At 47.3% G+C, this 21,684-nt stretch overlaps 1 protein-coding gene across 6 annotated transcripts in view; it reads right to left on the bottom strand.

The window, feature by feature from the left end:
• Positions 1-3,518: 3,518 nt before the first annotated feature.
• The window catches only part of TUNAR (transmembrane neural differentiation associated intracellular calcium regulator), a 47,015-nt gene continuing 28,849 nt past the window's right edge, over positions 3,519-21,684 (bottom strand). For 2 of the 6 annotated variants that reach the window (XM_088797469.1, XM_088797468.1), the window contains one exon: positions 3,519-5,925. In XM_088797469.1, the coding sequence (XP_088653595.1) occupies positions 5,740-5,925 (186 nt within the window). In that variant the 3' untranslated portion in view covers positions 3,519-5,739. Of the gene's footprint in view, positions 5,926-6,316; positions 6,419-12,762; positions 13,050-17,140; positions 17,266-21,684 lie in introns of all 6 variants that reach the window. The other 4 variants (XR_012494532.2, XM_088797466.1, XM_088797467.1 and 1 more) reach the window with 4 other exon arrangements.

Genomic DNA, 21,684 nt, shown 5'->3' with positions numbered 1-21,684 from the left:
AGCTGGACGCCCCAGCATCTTCTGGGAGAAGCTCTTTCGGAAGAGGAGTCAGGACTTTGGCCTCTGGAACTTTCTCTTGCCAATGTGTGTGGTATTATCATAGTCACGCTGGGCTCCTGACATAGCTATTAGGTAAGTGCTTAAATGGACCGTTGGATTGTTTCTGTGGAGAACAATGAAACAAGGAGGTGGTGGGTTTTGTGATGTTCTGCAGGCAGTTGATGGGGAAAGCGTGGGAGATGGCAACGTTCGAAGGAAAGTGAGCTGAGGCTCTGGTGCTTAGAGGAGAGAGAGGGAGGAAAGGATGGGGGGAAGGGAAGGGAGAGTGGGAACGAGGAAGAGGAAAATGTGGGGGAAAAGAGAGACAGAGACAGAGATCTAGATCTAGATAGATAGATAGATAGATAGATAGATAGATAGATAGATAGATAGACAGGCAGACTGACTAAAGGATTTCCTGTAATTTTTCCATCCAAAGATAGCCCACCTGTTCTCCCAAGCATCTGCTGTGAGCTGTTCCTGCATTGTCCCATTTGACTTTCATAATGACCTGGATCCAGATGTTACAATCAGCTTTTTATGGATGAAGAAACTCAGGTGGAAAGAGTTGAAGTGATCTGTCCCAAACCATCACAGTTACCAGAGTCCTGGAGTCTTGGAATCAGGCCCTCAGCCTGGGTGGTTGTCCTGTGCTCCATCTAGATCTGCATCTCCAAGCCTGCCCCGTCACCTCCAAGCCTGCCCCGCCATCTTGAAGCCTGCCCCATCACCTCCAAGCCTGCCCCATTATCTCCAAGCCTGCCCCGTCACCTGGAAGCCTGCTCCATCATCACCAAGCCTGCCCTCTCATCGCCAAGCCTGCCCCATCATCTCCAAGCCTGTCCCATCATCTCCAAATCTGCCCCATCATCTGAGAGACTCGTCAAAGAGACCCCAGGCCAGGCTTCCTTCTGAAGCTACTCACCAGAGGTCTGGGGAGAGGCCTGGGAATGTGTATTTTTAGTAAGCACCTACGTGATTCCCACCATCAGCATAGTTTGGGAAACAGTGACGTGTCCGGATACTGTTCTCGAAGCTGATTGTGAAGGACACCGCCTCAGACCACTTTAAGGGGTTATGGGGAAGAAATGCTTTCAACAGCAAGGCCGAGTGGTTCTTAGCAAACAATGGCGGTCACCTGATGGTCCAACAGTAAGAGAACAGGGAAGCACGTGATGGTACATAATACGGAATCCAGAATGCCAAACGGCCATGACACGTGCTTTGCCAAAGGAGATTTCTTGATATGGGAGCATAGTCATAACTGTTAATGAAGAAAACATCCAGGAGCAGTGTGGACAGTGTGGCACCATGTGTGCAAATTACAATACTCCACCTGCTGTTCATGGGGAGAGGTCTGAAAGGCCAGAGGATGGCCATCAAGAATGTGTTTGGACGCAGCAAGCAGGTAACAAATGATGGAAGCTGTCCACTGTGACCGGTAATGTGGGGACAATGACCTAAAAAGTGTGCCCTGCCTAAAGGCAGCAGAATTTTAAAATTTCAAGGAAAATGGATCCGCCAAACAGATACGTAGGCCCCCCGGTCTGTAATTTATACAGTAAATATTAACAGGGGTTGCTTCTGGATGGTGATGTTTGGGGATTATTTAATTTTAAAAGATTATATAGAATTAAAAAAAAAATTTTTTTTTAAATCTTCATTCTTTTTCAACTGTGACTGTGCCTGTGTGATTTATAAAAAGACAAGTAAGAATGAAAGAGTAGGACTGAGCTGCTGGGTCATTGGGGCCCCCTTTGTTGTTGCATGAAAAGGCCTCTCTCTGGGCCTCCCTGCAGCAGAGGCCCCCCCGAAGCTATGCTCTTTGGGGTTAGAGGACCACAGTCCTGAGCATAAGGCAGGGGCTGAGCTCTGGATTCTTTGAGAAACCATTTGCTTTGCAAAGAAAGCACAGAAACATGCAAGGTGGTCCAGCCCCTAATTACCATAAACCCTTAAAAACTTCTCTGGAAACCTTCTTTCCCCAGGTTTCCCCAGAGACCTCTGCACTGCCTAGCTGTGACTTTGGGACTTGATCTATCTGGGCCCCAGTTGGCTTACTGGTTAAAAAGAGAAAAAAAAAATTCTTAGGCAAAGCATCTCTCTGCCCTGTCTCTACCCCATCCTGTCCAATCAGTGGGACCGCCCAAGCCGCTCCTCTGCCTTTGCAGGGTCCTGTGCCTCACATTGCACTTGAAAGTCTTTGAGGCACCTGTCCCCTCCACCGAACCTCAGACGCCCTGAGGCTGTTTAACTGGGAGCTTAAATGTCATTCTTTGGCTACAAAGGTGAAGAAAGAAGCAGGTAAGGAACCTAGGCCCGAGACCTTGCCACGTGACTTCCTCACCCTGGGGCGTTGCTAAGTCAGCTCGCCTTTCCAGGTTGCATTTCCTGCATCAGTTAAGTGAGGTAAGAATACCTACCTGATGGGATTTGGGGCTATTTACAAGTGGCCCCCGTTATAGGGGAAGGAAGAGTTCACAGCGTTGGTGTGACCTGCCTGTACTCACCCAGGTGTTAAGAGATGGATTCAGGCCCAGGTGTTTTCTGGCCTTCGGCAAGCACCTTCCGGTCGCAAACACCAGACCACGCTGCCCCAGCCCTCTGCTGCCAGGACCGGGCTTTCTGAGTCAACTTCCCCGGGTAGAGGGGAAATGCATCAACTCAGCCACACTCCCTGGGCCGCTGTGCTATCACCAGGAGAGGCAGGTTGGTGGGAAGCTGCGTGATATGAGACTGAACTAGTCACCTGGCTCCCGCGGAACTCGAACGCGCAGCCTGGGCCGCACAAGATGCTGACAGCGCGTGGCCACGGAGCTGGAAGGTCTGATCCTGTTGGTTTCCAACCGTGCGAACCGGAAAAGTCAATTAGCCTTTTGAGCCTTTTCCCCTCGCTGTGTAAAATGAGGGTAAGGTTACACGTCTCAGGGGGTTGCTGTCAGGGTGCCATAGCCTGGGTGGGAAGTGCCTTGCAAAGGATACAGACCTGGCGGTGTTTCCGGTTATTGCTATGCCTGCCCAGTGGGCTTGGCACACTTAGACTCTAAAGACCCAGGACCCCTGGCAGCCTTTCCCCCTCCCATCCCCTCAAGAGGCCTTCGGATCCTGAGTTTGCCCAGTGTGTGTTCTTGGGTTCTGCTACATGAGAGCGGACATAGGATGAGAAACGCCAGCGCTCACGGAGAGAGTCTGCGGCTTTGGCTGCCAGTCACTGAATGGGCAGATTTATTTCCAGGCTGTGGGTAAGGATAATCTAGAAGCATTGGGGAGCTGTTCAGAGGATTGGAAAAGCAGTTTTTCCCCTCAATAAATTTCAAATTAGTATACTTGAAAAATCACTGGGGCTTCTACAGTCTAAATAAAACAGTTTCAGTTCAACAGTCACATTCAGTTTTTTTAATAAAATAAAAAATATGTGTAGGCAAAGGAATGGCATGGTGTTTTAAAATACCAGTGTTGGGAAAAAAGGACATTGATACTTGTTTTTTCCTTTGCACCTTTATTGTTTACTCTGTTCACTGTTCAGAATTTTCATACAGTCTTTCTAGAATCACACATTCCATTTTATTTCTAACCAGCCTTCTCTTGTCCCTCGTCCTTATTTGTATGATATTCCGCCAGTGTCCAAGGAGTTCCCAGGGGTTATTTTTCGGAGGAGGCGCTAGGGGAGGGAGGTGTGCAGAGCTGGCCCTCAGCAGAGCCATCGAGTTTGTGTCCTGACCCCCGAGGGCCCTTTCCTGCAATGTCCCCACCTCTTCGTTTCTTCTCTTCCCATCCCAGCAGCCTCCAGGCCTTCACTGGGCTAAGGAATCAGACAGATCAGGCTTTGAGTCCTGACTCTCTACTCCTTGCCGCGTGGTCTCGGGGAAGTTTCCAGGTCTCTCTGGGCTCTCCTTCCTTCTCCTATAACGTGGGGAAGAGACTCCCTCTCTCACGGGACACTGAGAATTCAGGAATGTAAATGCATCGGACACACTGTCTGGTCCACGTGTGTCCTAAACACATTCCTTCTGGTGGGGAAGACCCCTGATGCATCACTGCCAGAGCCCGGTGCTCAGAGGCGTTTGCTTTATAAAAGAGCCTGGTCCCTTAGCCGAGCCCAGGAAATGACTCTCCAATGGTGGAATTTCAGACACCACAGCATGGAGGGGGACGGATCTGGCAGCAGAGACCTCTGGGCATCATTCAAATCCAACGAGGCAGGTTGCTGCTTCTTTTGTCCACGGGCAAGGCTGGCGCTGGCAGAAGAAATCCTGACCCTCTTTTTAAGGCTATGCTGCTGCAGCCTGGCCAAGGCAGTCTCAGGGAGCCAGCAGAACAGGGCAAATCCACATTTATTCAACCATCCTGCCAAGGAGAAAGTAGCTTCATGTGGGTGTAAACCAGGAGCTTTTAAGAAGCGCAGCAATCCTTTAGGGCGATCGTTATGTCCCTTCCAGAGCCCTTGAAGAGTCACCTGTCCCAGGGGTGTCCTCAGAGTCTGAAGTGAGCTCCCACGGTGGGGAGTCCACGTGTCATTTACACCCCATCTACTTTGAAAAGGACCCCAGGTGGCTCGCTGAGGAAGGGACTATGCACCGAATGCTGAGCTTTTCCCGTTTCTTTCCAGCTTTCACGGTACATGGCCATTAAAATCAAAATCTGATCAACGAATGGTCACAAGAATGAAATGAAAATGCTGCCAATAAGAAGCGGAACAATCCCTCCTACAGTTGATTTGCAAACAGAGCTGCACGCTTCCTCAGTGGTAGGTAGTCCTTGTGGAATTTCTGGAAGCTGATGTAGCACTCAGCCTTTGTTCATGCATGAGTCTCAGTAAGGATACGGTGCATCTAAGGTCCACATGCCTACAGCCACTTTATGTCTCCTATATAACGACAAAAAAACTGCTCAACGGACAATCTGAACACATGCACCAACCAATACCACGGCAGGTACGATGGAAAAATGTCCTCCAAACCCAAAAGAGAAAAAGAAAGAGAAGGTAAAAGATAAGACTAGAATGCCTATACCACAGAACATCTGCAGCCTAGGGGGCGAAGCAGATAGAACCAAGGAAAGCTCTGTGAATCCAGGAGTGCCTCTCCACATATTTGGTTCATGCTAAAAAATACAGCACGTTTATTAAAAATATATATTTATAAATCTTGATATCAACAGATACACACGTCAAGCCAATGAAAAAAGAAAAATAAGGTATCTCCCCGGTATCAAATAGACACTTTTGATGTGGGATACCTCCCCAAGGGCCACCCCTGTGGTTTTTCATACTAAACAGCTTGTGACCAGAAGATGAAATGCGTGTCCTGGGAACACGCCAAAGAGTGGCATCTGCCCTGTTCCTCTTTTCGAGTATGTGATATCTGTCTGCGATCTGGGGTAATAAATTCCTGCACCCATCCTCTCACCGATGGCGTCAAAGCCTGGCCTTCCAAGCCGTCTTCTGGGCCCCCTGCCAAAGACGTTGAGTTCCTGGTTGTGTTAACGAGTTTTGTTGGATTCATTGTGCTTTAGAGTCTGCTCCTTGCAGCAGGATCCATTTATTTTTGTGACCTTTTATAAAGTTCGAAGGTGCATTTGATCGAGTGGCATGTGTAGGCCACAGCTGCTTGTTTGTGCAGTGTCCAGTCACGGATTTGGTGACACACAGGACTCCTGTCGTCTGGCCACCCCGAGGCGTCTGAGGAGCCTCTGGGCCTGTCACAGAGTGGTGTATATGTACACAAATATGATAACGATTAGGTTCAGGATGGTTCCGAGAATGCCCAGCATCGCCAAGACACTCTCCTCCTTACTCTCTTTTTCTTGGCCTCCTCTGTCTTCATCATTTCCATTCGTGATTACCATCTTGGTTGCAAATGTCTTTATCTTCCTCCCCAGGCCAACCTGGAATGGGAAAGAGGCAGCACAGAAGATGATTATTATTAAGCACCTTCTCCTCAGCCAAGCAGATTGGGTGGGGGTGGTGATTTCATGCCTGGGGACTAGGTCACTGGTGGGAGTGAAAAATCACCTATGGATCCAGTCTTGGGACACAGTGCTCTTGGCCATGGAGGAATGGCAGAGCATGACTTATCAATTTCAAGGATGAATGTCCTGACATTGGCATAAAGCGATTAGCCCAGGAGTCTAGTCTGGGAGCCGCCCACTCTACTGGGGTGGTTTCTCCCTTTTCCCTGACGCAGAAATGGAGACAGCTGCATGGCAGTCCAGTTAAAACTTGCATGTTCTCCCATGCCAGTGGGAATTTTACACATGTCCATGTACTGGCTCGCACCCAAGACCTGTGCTGTCCTACATATGCACAGAGGGTGTAGGAGGGCGTCACCGTCGCAACCATCCGTGTCCTGGCTGTGATATGGGCAGGGATGGACAGGATCTAAGGAAAGCAAAGAAAGCACTGAGACCAGAGAAGATGGGCAGAGCAGAGGAGAGCACCACAAGAAACGTGCCTAGCCTCTCACAGCACTACACACTGGCACAGTCATTCTGGAAAGTTCCTTGGTATTACTCAGGAAAGTGGAGAGACACACATCCTACTGCTGGGTTGGGCACCTGTTCCCCTAGGCGTATAACCTAGAGAAAGCCCTGCACCTGTGCACCTGGAGATGTGGACAGAAACACTCCTACAAGCTCCATTTGTGACAGCAGGGGACTGACTGGAGGCCACCCAAACGTGCACCGAGAACAGAGCAGATGCACACGTACCTGCATCTGATATGATGGACCATTATACAGCAGTGAAATGAATGAACAGAGCCTACACGTGATAAGGTGGATGAAGCCCCAACACATAACGCAGACTGAAAAAGCACGTTGCAGAAGACATACCATATGAGTCAACTCACAGCAGGCAAAACGCACAGCAGGCAACTCACAAAGCCTCAAAGCAGGCAAAACCAAACAATATACTGTTTGGAGACATATACATTGATTTTTATAAAGAGCAGAGGAACAATTAACACAAAATTCATGAGACTGGCTTCTTATAGACACGGACAGAGTGGGGGGCCCTCTTGGAGGGGCACCAAAGGCCTTCAGTATATTTTTTCCATCGTTAAGCTGGGTGGGAAGTACTGGCGTGTTCATTTTTGTCATTATCTGTTAAACTGTGGACGTATGTTTCAGAGATTCTTTTGCATGTATGATATAGTTTGCAATAACTAACATAATTTCATTTTATTCTTTGAGATAATAAACGTACCCATCTAGGAGGCCTGCTGGGTAGCTGAAGGCTTCTTTTCCACCAACCACTAATTCAAACCATATGCAAAAAATTATCAAGTGTGTGTGGTGGCAGCAGCGTGTCTATTTGAGGGGATGTGACGGGATCAGGCCAGGGCCCACCAGCTTCATTTCCTTCATTAGAGAACGGTGCCGTTAGAGCCAGGAGGCTTTTCATGCTCCAGGGTTATGATGGTTAATTTTATGTGTCAACTGGACTGGATCATGGGATGCCCAGACATTTGTCAAACATTATTCTGGATGTGTCTGTAAGGATGTTTCCAGATGAGATTAACACTGCAATTGGTGGCCTGAGTAAAGCAGATTGCCCTCCCCAGTGTGGGTGGGCCTCATCTAATCAGTTGAGGCTGAGAGTAAGAGGGACTTTCTCCTGCCTGACTGCCTTTGAGCTGGGACATTAGCATTTTCTTGCTTTCAAATTCAAATGGAAACATAGGCTCTTCCTGGGTCTTGAGCCTGCTGGCCTTTCTACTGAAACTAAACCATCAGCTCTCTTGAGTTTTACGGTTGCTGATTCACCCTGCAGACCTTGAGACTTGCTGGCCTCCATAATGACACGCGCCATTTCCTTAAAATAAATCTCTTTGTCTCTATCTATCTGCCATCCGTCTCTGTCTCTGTCTCTGTCTGTCTGTCTGTCTCTCTCTCTCTCTCTCTCTCTCTCTCTCTCTCTCTCTCTCTCTGTCTCTGTCTCTCTGTCTCTCTCTCTCTCTCTCGAGCCCTGACTAATACAGGGGTCAAAAAATATCTCATGGAAAATGTCCAGGAAAGATGACAAACAGGAAAACAGGAATCCAGGAAGGCAGGGAGTAGCGCTGCAAAGTGAAATGTCTGCACACCTCTCCCACCAGCATGTGAACCCCTGAAAGGGCCGGGTCATACCTTGAGGATGAAGTCTGGATTCAGAACACAATAGACAGGCAAATAGACATCTGTGTGAAGGGGAGACAGGCCATCAGTGCAGATGGGGAATTAATGCAACATGAATGTACACACAAGTGAAAGGAGGACTGTTTTATAGAGAAGTTTCATTTCCTTCACAACTTTGGTTTACTGCATAGGCTTAGAGGGGGTTCCTAACCCCCCTCGCTCACCCAGGCAAAGGCTCTAGTTGGAGCTATTTGGTGTTCTGTTTCTCCCCTCGTATAGCTTTTGATGATGTATAATACACATACAGAACAGTGCACAGACTTTCAGTGTACAGCTTGATAAATGTTCCCATCTGTTTAGCGAGCACCAAGATCAAGAAGCAGAACCTTCCAGCACTCCCAGAGGCACTCCATTCCACTCACTGTCCCCTTCTCCCTTCTCCCCCAAAACCGTACCCTGACTTCTGAAAACACCCTAGGTTAGTCTTGCCTCTGTGAATTTCATAGAACTAGAATCATACAGCATGTCCACTTTGGAGTCTGTTTTTCACCCGCCAACGTTATGTTGCTGAGGTTCACCCATGCTGTTGTGTGCAGCTGTGGCTCATCCATTCTCATTGTGAACAGTAAGTACCCCATTATATAAGCCGACCCACAATTTATGATATTTGCTGCTGCTGGGTTTTTCCAGTGTTAGGCCATTATGCTGCTATGAACATTCTTGCACATGTCTATTGACAAACAGACATAGCATTTTCCCCAATGTTTTATATGACATTTTTCAATATACAGCAAAGTTGAAGAAAAATTTTACAGGGAGTACCCAAATGCTCATCATCTAAATTCCAGCGTTAACACGTTAACTATACATGCTTTATCAGATACCCGCCCATGCGTCTCTCCATCCATCTTTTCTTTGGCGGGGTGCATTTCAAAGTAAACTGCAAATATTATTACTTCCCCCTAAATAGTATAGCAAGTTCATATTAATTAGAGTTCTAGATATGTTTGCAATTTTTTTCTTTTGAGGTAAAATTTCTATGGCAAATTTATATAGCAATTTCCTTTTGGCTACATACACCCAAGAGAGGAAACCTGGGGTAGAGGGTATGCATGTGTTCGGCTTTAGTAGATACTGCTAAATGGTTTTGCAAAGTGGTTGTATCTGTTTGCTTGTCTGTGAGTGCTAGGTTGACCCCCCTCTTTTATTTTGGTGACTCCATGGCCCAGCCTTTGCTGGAAGTCACAGGAAGGACTAAGTGCTTTAGAAATCCACTCCCTCCCAAGTCCCAGTTACCCCTTCAATGGGTTTCTCCTTTGAGCCTTGAAAGGGTAAGCTTTTGAATCTCTGCCTCCAAGAACAGATATCTGGCATGGACCAGGTGCTTGGGGAAAGCATGCTGACGGAATGAGTGGGCACTGTAGGGTGATCTGGCATCTCCCCGTCTCTGCAGGGCTGGGAATAGATGGCCAAGGTCGGTCTAAAGACGCAATTAGCGATGCCTTTAAAACCATAGACCCATCATTGCGGTCACTCAAGCAAAACAAAGTGCCTGTCACAGAGGATGCTTGGTTTCAAGGCTTAATTTAGCCTCTTCCCTGAGTTAACCTGAGATAACTCTGACTCAGGAGGAAGTGGAGAGGAATAAGCGGGTGGACTGTGTTTACTTTCTAAGGACACTGCAGCAAACCAAGGGCCCAGAAGAGGCCTTCCCCGACTCCCAAATGTGCTGCGTCCCAAAAGTTCGTTTCTAGGTGCTTGAGTCATCAAGCCTGAATTTCCCCATACAAACCATGTTGGCAGCTGAATTGACAAGGGAGCTAGCAAGGGCTTCCTAGGGAGACGTGATTGGGACATTTTCTTTGGAAAAAGTGATCTGGCCAGGGTGTTACAAATGAAGAGTGGTGGAGAAGGGAAGAGGCTGGAAGAGCAGTAATAGAGATGGGAGGGGAAAACAAAACCAAAATAAAACAAAAAAGCGAAGGCTGGGACAGGGTAGTGTCTCACATAAATAAAGCCTACTGCACAGGTATAAATTCATTCATTCACTCACTCATTCACTCATCCTTCCTGCCAGGGGCGGGATGGAAAGGGAATGGGGAGTGACCGCTAATGGGAAAGGTCTTCCTTCTTGTTATAAAAGGTTCTAAACTTAGATTTTGGAAATGGAGGCACAACTCTGTGATATACTAACACCACTAAATCGTACACTTTAAATAGATGATTTTTGTGGTTTGTAGATTACAGCTCAATAAAGATGTTTATTTTAAAAAGACAGCATTTGCAATAGTGTCTAAATATAAAGTATCTAGAAGTAAAGCTAACAAAAATGTGTAAAATCTTTACAAAGAATATTAGCGAACCTTTACTAACAGACATAAAAGGAGACTCACATCAAAAGGAAGATGCACCATGTTCACGGAGCACGAGATTAATATCCTAAAAACATCGGTTCTTCCTAACGTGAGCTATAGGGTCACTGCTGTTCCAGCCAAAATTTCTACAGGGTTTTTGGTGCCCCTTGACAGGCTAATTCTAAAATGTATATAAAAGTGCAATGGGCTAATAATAAATAGCCAAGCTATTTCCTAAGGAAGAATAAGGTAGGGGGACTGGCCTTATAAGACATCAAGAATTATTACACAGCGCTCGTAGTTAAACCTACACAAATAGGCCAAAAGAACGGAAACACGGACAGAGCTGATCACTGGGGGAAATGGGCCTTTGGATAAACAGTGCTGGAATAACTGAGTACCCATATGAAAATATAAGTGAAATCCAGCCAGTAGTTCACCAATTCCAGATGGATTGTAGACAACTGTGAAAGGGAAAACTTAAGAACTTTTAGAAGACAATGTAAGTAAATGTCTTTATGATGCTGGGGTAGAGGATATCTTAATAAGACGTAAAAGCTCAAACTAAAAGAGAAAAATATTAATAATGTCAATAATATTAAATTTAATACCTCTTTTATCAGAAAATATCAAAAAATGAAGAGTTGAGCCACAGCTGGGAGATATATATATATATATATCATATATATCATGTATATATAGATATATATATGATATGAGATATATAATATACATATTGTATTATTATATATAATATATATCACATACATATTATATATAAATATGTTATATATATTATATATACATTATATATATATATATATATCTCATATCATGTTAGTTTCAAGTGAGTAAGAAAATAATAAACTTCTGGTAGGAAAATGGGCAAAAACTATATCCAGGCACTTCTCAAAAGAGTAAACAGCCACATAGAAGGTGAACCTCAGTAATCAGAGAAAACACAGTATCTATCAGATTGGCAAGAGCTGAAAAATTCTACAAAACCACCGAACACCAACAAAGGTTGTGAAGCAACAGGGACTCAGACACCAGCTGAAGGAGTACAGCCTGGTCACTGTCACTTTGGGAGGCAGGATGTCACCGTCTTGTAAAGCTGAATGTTCTCAGACCCTGATGACCCACCATCCAGTTCTGGGCACGCACCCTGAAAACACCTACCCCTATAAACCAGGGTGCGCAGGCAAGAACGTCCTCAGATAGCAGGATCAGTACTAGCAACCTGCTGGAAACAACACAAATGTCCATCTACAGTGGCCTGCATCTACTGTCATGTGTTCATACACTGGAATTCCATACGGGGTGGAAAGGACTGAATTCTGCAACAGGCATGAATGAATCTCCAATACAATGCTGAGTGGGAAAGCATCTGGCAGAAGAACGCATAAAGAATGTTTTCCTTTCCATGAAGTTCGGAAACATGGAAAACATAACACCTCGTCATTTAGAGATACAAATGTGATAAAATTACAAAGAAAAGCAAGAGAATAACAAACCCCAAATCGAGGACAGCAATTACTAAGTGGAGAGGGGACGTGGATGAAATCGGGAGGGTCACTCGGGGAACCCCTGACGTATTGGTAGTATTTCTTAAACCGGATTTGTGGGTACATGGGTGCTTGTTCTTTCTACCTTTGACTTTCTAAATAGGCTTCTGTTATCTATTCAATAATTAATCAATTAATCATTATCAATTTATTTATTAAATCATTTGCTGTGCAGGAGCTTTTGGTATCCCAGTGCCCATTCCCTTCTTTTGGTATCAGTGTTTTGATTTCCTCTGGAAAATTACCCTGCCCAATGGATGCTGTCAATCAAGGTGGATCCAGGCTAAGCCTATCAGATGCTCTCGATGGAACTCAGTCTTAGGCAGGGAGGTGGGAGGCGGGGCAACTGTAACAGCTGATGTGTGGTGGCCATGGTGCTGAAGTGAGAGATTAGCAGCCGGGGCCTGGACGCCTAGGAGCAGCCTGACTTCAGTCCTTTTCAAAGTTTGGGTCACCATTTCCTTCTACCCCATGTCCTTGCAAAAATAGTGTGTTTTGCTTAAGGCAGTCAGAATTCATTTCTTTTCAATATCTGCTGCTTGCAACCAAAGAACTTTTACTCATACGGAAGGGGCAATCAAATGTATTTTGTTTGCTTCTCCACTTGACCTTTGAAATCCCCCTAGAAGAACTCTCCTAAGTGTCATGGAGCCTCTTGAATACCACCCACCCATCACTCTGGAACTTACCACCTGTCAGGAGAGCTTATTCTACCTGCCAACAGCTGAGTCAGGAAAGTTCTTTGATTTAAAACAAAATATCCTCACTGTAGCTTGCGGCCACTGGAACCACTTCTACAACTAGGGACTAAACAAAACCAAGTCCTCATCACCGCCTGCCAGGCAACACCTCAGTTGTTGAAAAATTCGTATTCAGTGGGAAGAAAAAGCATCTGGGATCCAATCTTGGCTCCAGGGTTTTCCAGCTGTGTGACTTGGGCAAGCTGCTTCATCTCTCTGAGACTCAGTTTCCTCATCTGTAAAGGGGGGGTAATTAATATTGGCTTGTAGGATTAAAGGTAACGGTTGTAAATTGTCTACCTCAATGACTGGCAGCTATGATGATTAAATGATGATGATGATGACTGAGGCTCATTCAGGACCCCCCTTTTCTCCAGCTAAGCACCCCCTGTTTCCTACTTGTCTGTAGAGCCCCTCGTAATCATGATCCCTTTCCTGGAAAGGCCCCTCCTAAAACATCACTCTAGGAGAGGCTTCCCCAGCCCAAATGGGGCAGGGCTCTCCCCGCCCTCATTCTGATGTGGTACATCCATTAATGCTGCTGAGAACGGAGAACCACATCTGCTTTGGGGCTGCCACCCCTGCTGTAAATTCATGATGCTTCAAAGCCACCTTGCTCTCTTCCTGTTGGGGGAGGGAGTGTTTTCAACTCAAGGACAGGACAGCATATTTGGATCGAATTACATTTCAGTGGGTTGACTTCTGCCCACTCCCAGTTTCAGATAATCCACCACGGGATGTGCATACTTTCCACGCTGTTGTCCAGATGACTCACTTTCCCATTTTTGACCAGGTTTCCAAGTTAATTGTAACTTGTTAGTCAGCACTCTTCTGACACCACCATTTTGTTGTTTGCCTTCTCCTCCTGCCCACATTTCCCTGTCTTTTCTACAAGATGGCATGAAGTCCTGCTAGGACCTCAAAGTCTGCTAGGCCAGTGACCTTGCCAGAGAAGGACACGGCTGAGCGACGTCCAGTCCTAGGGAGTCAGGCTGGGTCCTGGCGCCCTCTGCCCCCTCTACGCACTTGTGGAGTCCCCTCTTTATTACTGCTCTACCCCAATTTCTCAGAGTCGCTTACTAAGTGAGAGAACTTCCTTCAACAAGCCATTCAGTGATCAATAACAAACAGGGAATGAAAAAAATCATGGGGTCATGAGCCACTGAAACCTAAAGATGATGGTGAAAAAGTGACATCAAGGCAGATACCCACATTATGATTAAAAGGAAAACACACAGAATATTGAAATTCGGGTCCACGTAGGACTGCAAATAATAGTTTTAAAATCTCACTTGTTCAGTGAGTATTGAACTCACTGAGTGTTCAGTGAGTATTGGGGGAAGAGTATTCAGAAATTTTCTATAGTGCAGCTGATTGTTATTTTTATCACGTTCAAAGCACACATACATGGAAATAAAGCTAGCAGGACTCCAAGCGCTTCTGTTTTCCTACAATCCTTGGTGACCCTCAGCACCCAGTGATAAGAACAAAGCGTTCAATGCCGGTTGTGCCAAGGAGACATCTGTGTGTCAGTGTCTCTGTGCGCGAGAGGCTGGAATCTGAGCCTGAAAAGGGTCGTTGCTGTGTGTGAAGGTGACAAATGAGAAAGGTTCTGACAGCCTCTCTATAACACAGCGGAGATGTTCAGGCTGAATGAAGTTGGTTTCGGTGCCATTTAATTCTAGTAGAAACTTGTCTTTTAGAATAAGTCCAGTCTTGGAACTCAATCTGGGCTCCCTGATGTGCTGAAAGGGACCACACACTCAAGACAAGGGACTATTTCATCCTAATTCTTTGCATGACTCACTAACGGACGTCTCTGGAGTGGCTCAGGCTCAGACGTAATTCCAAGGGTTTCTCTGTCTCAATAACGTCTCCATATTTTGGGGTAAGGGAGGGTCTTCTGGTCCTATTTACAAGGATGACCACTTGCCTGGAAATTTAGAAGCGCCAGGTGACAAATCGAGTGGCGGAACATCAAAGAAGCATCAGCATCTCCCTGGAGAAGAGACCTCAGTGGTCACCTGAAACACAGCACCCTCTCGAGAATTTGAGACCCAGGCTTCCAACAAATATCCCCTGAGTGCCCACACTAAGCACTGGACATGTGCAAAGAGAAGATTAGGCCTTTAGTTCTCAAGGACCTCATGGCCCGGGGTGTGGGGGGGGGCACAAACATATCACTATGGTGATGTGAGCCCAGGGCATTGTGGGATCCCAACCTGCCTGGGAGGCCACCCAGGGAACTCTCCCTGAGAGATGGGGGGAAGGGAGGATCTAAGCTGAGACCTACAAGGCTGGCAGGACTAGAGTGGCTCATGGTGGCAGAGAAAGGGCACCTGGTTAGGAGACTGGCAGGTGCAAAGAAAGAGTGATGGTGCAGAAGGCGGCAGCAAGTCTGGCAGTGAAGCTCATGGAGGGTATGGTAAGAGCTGAGGCTGCAGCGGGAAGAAGAGACCAGAGCAGGGGCACTTGGAAACCATGAAAAATAACTTTGGAATTTATTACTATTTATTCAGTAGATGCAAAGTGTATGCGGATGTTCACTTCACAAATTCATTTTCCCAATCTTACATACACCCAATTTATTCTCTTTTATATGCATGAGATACTTCATAGTAAATTTTTAAAACCCATTTAGCTCCTAAAATCAGACCTCAGTAAATGAAAATTGGTAACTTGCTCTGCAAGATGAACGTTTGGACCAGGTGGCCTCCAGCTCTGCCAGCATCCCCCAGGGAGGCCCTGCTCCTTGCCTTCCGAGGACTCAAGAAATCAGCTGGGGGCCTCTCTCCAGGTACAGACACTCTGCACCCACGCGAGGTCCTTGGCAGTGGCTGGGCAAGAGCTCTCCAAGGGACAAACTCCTCTATGTATGCCCATGCCCCGCCCACGTGACCACAGAATGACCCAGCCGTCATCACATGCCTACTCAAGGGAAATGGCAACCAGGACATCTCTGGTGACCGGAATTTACTCCCAGGAGCTTCTAAAGAACCACTGAAGAGAGAGAACACGTGTAAAGCATTTAGTCTGCTCAACAAAGGTCCACAATTAGTATTATTAATAACAAGTAGAGTGTGGCCCCTCATGAATCGCCAAGATGTTGCTGGATCCAGCTTTGCACGTGAGGCCTGTCATGACGTGGCCAGTAACTACCTCTCCAGCTACACATGATGGTAACAATTACAGCTGCTAATCCGTATGTACAGGGCATGGGCCAAGCACTGTATTGTCATCCAGCCAGCCAGCCAATCCAGTAACATTTAATGAGCACCTACTATATGCCAGGCCCATTCTACAACAATGGGCTACAGCAGCAGCAGCACAGATGAAAGTGTTATTCCCATTTTAGAAATAAGAAATTGAGACTAAAACTAATTACTGAACACCTACAATGTGCCAGGCAGTGTTGTAGGTACTAGTGATATAGCAATGACTAAAACCAAGAACTCATCAAAAACGGGGTCAGAATTGAACCCAGTCACCAATTCTACTCCCCAACATTGCTCATGCCCTGTCTGCCTGCACACACACCCTCCGCTCCAGTTCTATGCACCCTTCGCTCTGCCGTGCTTTCTAACCACAGTGCATTTCCTCACGCTCTCTTCTGGCTTGGACAACTGATGCTCATGCTTCCAGGCTCAGCTTGGTTAACAGCGTCTCCAGGCATTCCTTCCTGAAGGCAGAAAGCCTGCTGCAGACCGCATCTGAGCATCTCCTGTCCTATTTTGTAAGCATCCCTTTATCTGGGTGCCTCCCCCCTGCGCTGTGAGCTCCTTAGGAGGGACCGGCTGCGCTCTGATTCTTCTCCATGTCCTCTGGTCCCTGGGCTTGGCCTGCAGTGCTAACGGTGCGCAGGGCACTGAGTGAGCGAGGGAATGAATGAAAGAATGAAAGAGTCAGGGGAGGTCCAGCCTCCAGGTTAGAGGAGGGAATGTTGTGGGAGGCAGAAGAATGGGCGATGGGGACAGTCCAGCTTAGCCCACGTAGCTGACCTCACTATAAAGGGAAAGGTAGTGAGGAGAACCTGTGTCGAAGGAGCATGCCATCTTTCCTGACTATCCAAGCGGGAGTCAGCCAGAGTGGACAGGCTGCGCTTGTCAGTGTGTGTGTGTTTGTGTGCGTGGGGTGGTGGTGAATAGTGTGTGGGGGCGCGTGGTGGGGAGAGAGAGGGGTCATCAGTCCTGAGGCTGGGTCGGAGGTCACTCCTGCTCCAGCAGCTCCTGGCATCTTCCTTCTCTTGTCCACCATCTATACACAGTGACACACGTGTGGCACATGAGCACTGGACAGAATGGGACCTGCCTTCGTGCGCTGCTCCTACCTGGGGAAGCGCCTTGGCAAATTTCCTGAGCTCAGCTTGTCCGTGTGACCACGGAGAGTGTGGACCCAGATGATGAGGTGTGGGGTCCTTGGTAGGCTGGCCCATTTTCTTTCCCACCTGGAAGTCTGATGAAAAGGAGACTTAGTTTATTGTGTGTGAAGTAAACAAACATTTAAACACTGATATAAAGAGAAAAAACAGCTCCTTGTACTAACACTTAAAGGTAAATTAATCAGTGTTTATCTTGCTCAGATGAGAACACATCTTTTAGTTGTGGGAAACATTAATTATAGGGGCCTAGATTTCCCCGTGGAACACATGCCATCAGGTAGCTCTGTGGCAAAGCTGCTTAAACCAAGCAGTGGAAGTGAGTCACAGGCCTGTGGGATTGCCCTCCACCCCCACCCGCCTGCCTGCCACTTCTGCTGGGCCATACACCCCACTTGTCAGACCCCATTCCCCAATTCCCAGGAGCAGCGGGAAGTAGGGAAGGGTCCAGCGATGCTGAAGAGCAGGATTTGGGTCCCAGATTGGCCCCCAACCCGCTGTGTCACCTCCCACACGTCCTCCCTCCACTCCAGTCCTCATCTGTGACTGACCCAGGGTGGACACAAACCATTAACTTTCAACAAGAAACAAATATTTTCCAACAGTTGAGGGTAGAGCTTCCTGGAGGGAAAGTGAGCAACACTTTAACAAAACTATGTGTGCACCTACCCACCAGCCTAGCAACCCTCCTCCTTAGACTCTACCCTGAAGAGAATCTCCAGCTTTACAAAAATACACATTCAAGTTTGTTCACTGCAGTGTCATTTGTAAATGTAAAAATACCGGAAGTAACCTAAACGCCCAGACATAGAAGAGGGGCTGGGCAAACTCCAGTATAACATGCAATGGAGTACTATGCAGAGAGGAAGGGGAAGAGTGACAGGAACGGATCTGGAGAGAATTCCAGGACATACTGTTACGTTAGAAAAGCAGAGTGACGAGCACTTATAGTATGCTACAATTCATCTAAGAAAGGGCTCTAACAATATGTCATCTATTCATCTGTGCAAAAGAAGAGTAATTCAAGATTAAAGAGGCTGGCTATCTAGAGGAGGTGAGTGAGAAAGGGGTGGAGAAAGAACGGGATTGGGGAGCAGAGGCAAAGAGGGACTGACACTTCCCTGAGTGTGTCTTTTGGTCCAAATCGGACTCAGAAGCATTATAATGTTTCACATGATTTTCCTGTACCCACAAAAAATGATTGAAACCAACCAAATGTGAAGGAAATGCCACATGGAATATACACACTAACAGATGGACCGAACTATTATAAATAAATACATAAATACATAAATACATAAGTAAATACTATAACCACACTGAAGGGGATGGGAAAGAAAAAAAACTAACCTAAGGGACTTTGGAAAACAGAGTTTGGCTGGATAGCATATGGCTGAAGACAAAAGACTGTACACAAATGCTGGTATTAACTTCGTAAACATGTTTCTCACAGGGGTATGGTTAGCAATTCTGAAGCTACTTTAGTATATACTTGAATTAAAAAGAAATATTTTAGCTAATGAGAATGGGATTTCTCACTGTGGAGACAGACGTTACAAATCAGGAAAGGGGAGAAGGTTAAAATGGACCTTGTCTATCAGTATAAACTCGGGGTTTTTAATATACATACAAGTAGGTAGACACGGAAATATAGATGAGCGTGTGCACGTGTGTTAGTGCACATCCGTGAAATTCCCAGCTGTGTCCACCGAGAGGGGCTAAAACAGTGATGCCCGGCAGCACTGCACGCACAGATCTTGGTTTCTATGCGCCGTTCTCCAGTGAAAGGTACCACGGCTCCTTAGAGAACCGGCTGATTGCAAGGCGGGGGAAGGCAAATACCAGATGAGCCTTGAGCATCTTGTGATTCGAGACAGTCAGGAAGTGCCCCCCAAAAGATGAGGAGTCAGGGGACAGGTCAAAATATAAGCACAGAACTGAAAGAGCTCCTAATATTAGACCAAAGCTGCACCAATCTGAGCAAGAAAATCAATAACCACAGTATTAGACTATAACTCACAGAATAAATATCTAGACGTTTACACTAATACAAATAAATGTCATTGACCCTTGAACAGCACTGGGGGGTTACAGGTGCTGGTCCCTGCACACCCGAAAATCTGCGTGGGACTTTTGACTGCCCCAAAACCTCAGTCGTCCCTCACTATCTGCAGGGTATTGGTTCCAGGACCCTCCATGGATAGATGCTTAAGTCCCCTCTATAGAATGTCACAGATCAATGCATACAGCCAGCCGGTCCTTTGCATCTGAGGACTCCCAACCGCGGATTGAACAAACTATTTTTGATCTGCGGTTGATTGAATCTGTGGATGTGAAACCCAAGTATACAGAGGGCTGACTGTATATTTACTGTAAAAAATCCAGGTATAAGTGGATTTTCAAACCCAGGTTGTTCAAGTGTCAACTGTAATCACATAAAAGGGGGAGAAGAGACAGTCTTTCTCGCAGTAGAATTCCAAGTAATAAATGGAGAAGGAAAGAGGGAAACAGGAAATCATCATTAAGCAAACATCACAATATTCACGTATGGACCAGACCCACCGACGGACGCTAAAATGAATAGGTGCACGTTGAAGGAGAAACACAATTCGCACCATCGCCAAGTAGCTCCCTCGAGATATTTATTAATTACAAAGGAAAGATAGGAACTTGACAGTGGAAAAGCCTGGTAGATGCGCCCTTGACCAAGTGATCAAGGTCAACGTCACCAGGGATAAGACACGGACACCATGGACCCCCGACAGGAAGCACTGAGCAGGACACAGCATCGTCTCTGCGGGATTCTTGCCCAAAATGCACAGCGCGGTCCAATCCTGATGAATCGTCAGACAAGCCCAGTTGAGGGACGTTCTACACAGTGACTGAGCAGCACACGTCAACAGTGCCGGGGCATGACGGCCACAGAAAGACCGGGGACTGTTCCGGACTGGAGCAGACGAAGGAGCCCTGGGCTCTACAGCAGCATGGGTGGGGCCAGGGATGGGGTCCTGGAGCTGAAAACGGTCAGTAGGGGAAACCCGGCGGCATCCAAACAAGGTCTGTGGTGTAGTCAGTAGTATTGTAGGTTGTTCAGCTCCGGGGTCTGCTAAGTGCACTGCGGTCCCCAACATGCGGACTTGCGGGGAAGGTGGGTGAGGGGTATATGGAAAATTGTACTATTTTAAAAACTTTTCTGTAAGTCTACATTATTATTACTCGTAAGAGGTAATGTTTACATTCACCATTCATTTATTTCACAGACACTTCTGCCAACACACCAGGCCTTTGCGTAGGCCCTACTTAGGATCTGCTAAAGTGTGACTCCCTCAGTGGGGGTGGGGACAGATGCTAAGGGGTCCTGGATTTGAACCAGAGCTTCCAGGGGCCTTTGGTTACAAGCTGCGGGTTACTCATTGAGGAGCCTGGGATTGAAGGGAATTTATGGAAACTTCTGTCCTCCTCAGGCGGGGGTCCTGAAGGAAAGGGGTCGATCATCAGGCCCTGTGGTGTCCCCTCCACTTCCTGACCCTCTGCAGACGCCACCAGCCCTAGTTCTCAGAAGCAATGAGGACCCGAGGCCACCATCTCTCAGAGGCTGGGGCTCAAAGGCCCTGAACTCCTGTCCCCTCAGAGTCCGTGTTCTGGGGCTTATACCTGGTCCTTGCCAGCTCACACCTGGGGTGCACTTCCTAGAACCAGGTGTCTGGCTGGCACAGGCTCTAGTCCCTGCCCCAGGAACTTGCTTGATGCCCCTGGGCCTGGGCTGCTGACTTTCCTGCCTGTCCTCTATCCTCCGAGGAATGAGTGTCGGGCTCCAGAACCTGCCTGGTGGCTGGAGCTCTGCTCCTGAGGCCGGGACTCCGGCTGAGGCCAGGGGGTCAGGCTGCCTGTGTCCTGAAGGCCTGCTGGTGCCCAACTCACCTGTCCCACTCCCTGCACAAGCTCTGCACGTCTTGTGGCACCTCCCCCCCACACACACACTGCCCAGTGCCTCATGGACCCTCAGTGTCAACTGCTTGCCTGGCCTTAGTCTGTCTGCCAGACCGACTTGTTCCCAGCTCCCCAAAGAGGCAGGTTCTGACCTAAGCCAATTACTTAGGCCAACTGACCTGTCTCCAGGCGTGTCAGGAAATGCCCCAGATCTATTGTAAGGCACCTAGCAAAACCCACGTTGCGTGGGAGTAATCTACCAAACACAGACCCATGGCATCTGCCAAACCCCTCTTCCCAGCTGTGGGGATTACAGACTACCACAAATCCTCTGACACTCTGCCATGGAGTCTGTGTCCCCTCTTCTTGGGTGACAGCACATAGTGGCAGTGACCCTGTGCAGTCTCTGGGTCTGACCTTCAGAGACTGGCAGCTTCCACGTCTACCTCTGGAAACACTCCACTCTGGGGAAGCCAGTCCCCCTCTGAAGCCCAACTACCCTGAGAGGCTTGCTGTGCAGAAGCCCAAGCCGGCCACACGGGCAGGAACGTGGAGAGAGGTGTCCC

This window comes from Rhinolophus sinicus, chromosome 3 (assembly GCF_057876585.1).
Source record: "Rhinolophus sinicus isolate RSI-liver-muscle chromosome 3, RSI-T2T, whole genome shotgun sequence".
NCBI classification, from domain to species: Eukaryota; Metazoa; Chordata; class Mammalia; order Chiroptera; family Rhinolophidae; genus Rhinolophus; species Rhinolophus sinicus.
This window is presented reverse-complemented; position numbering and strand designations above follow the sequence as displayed.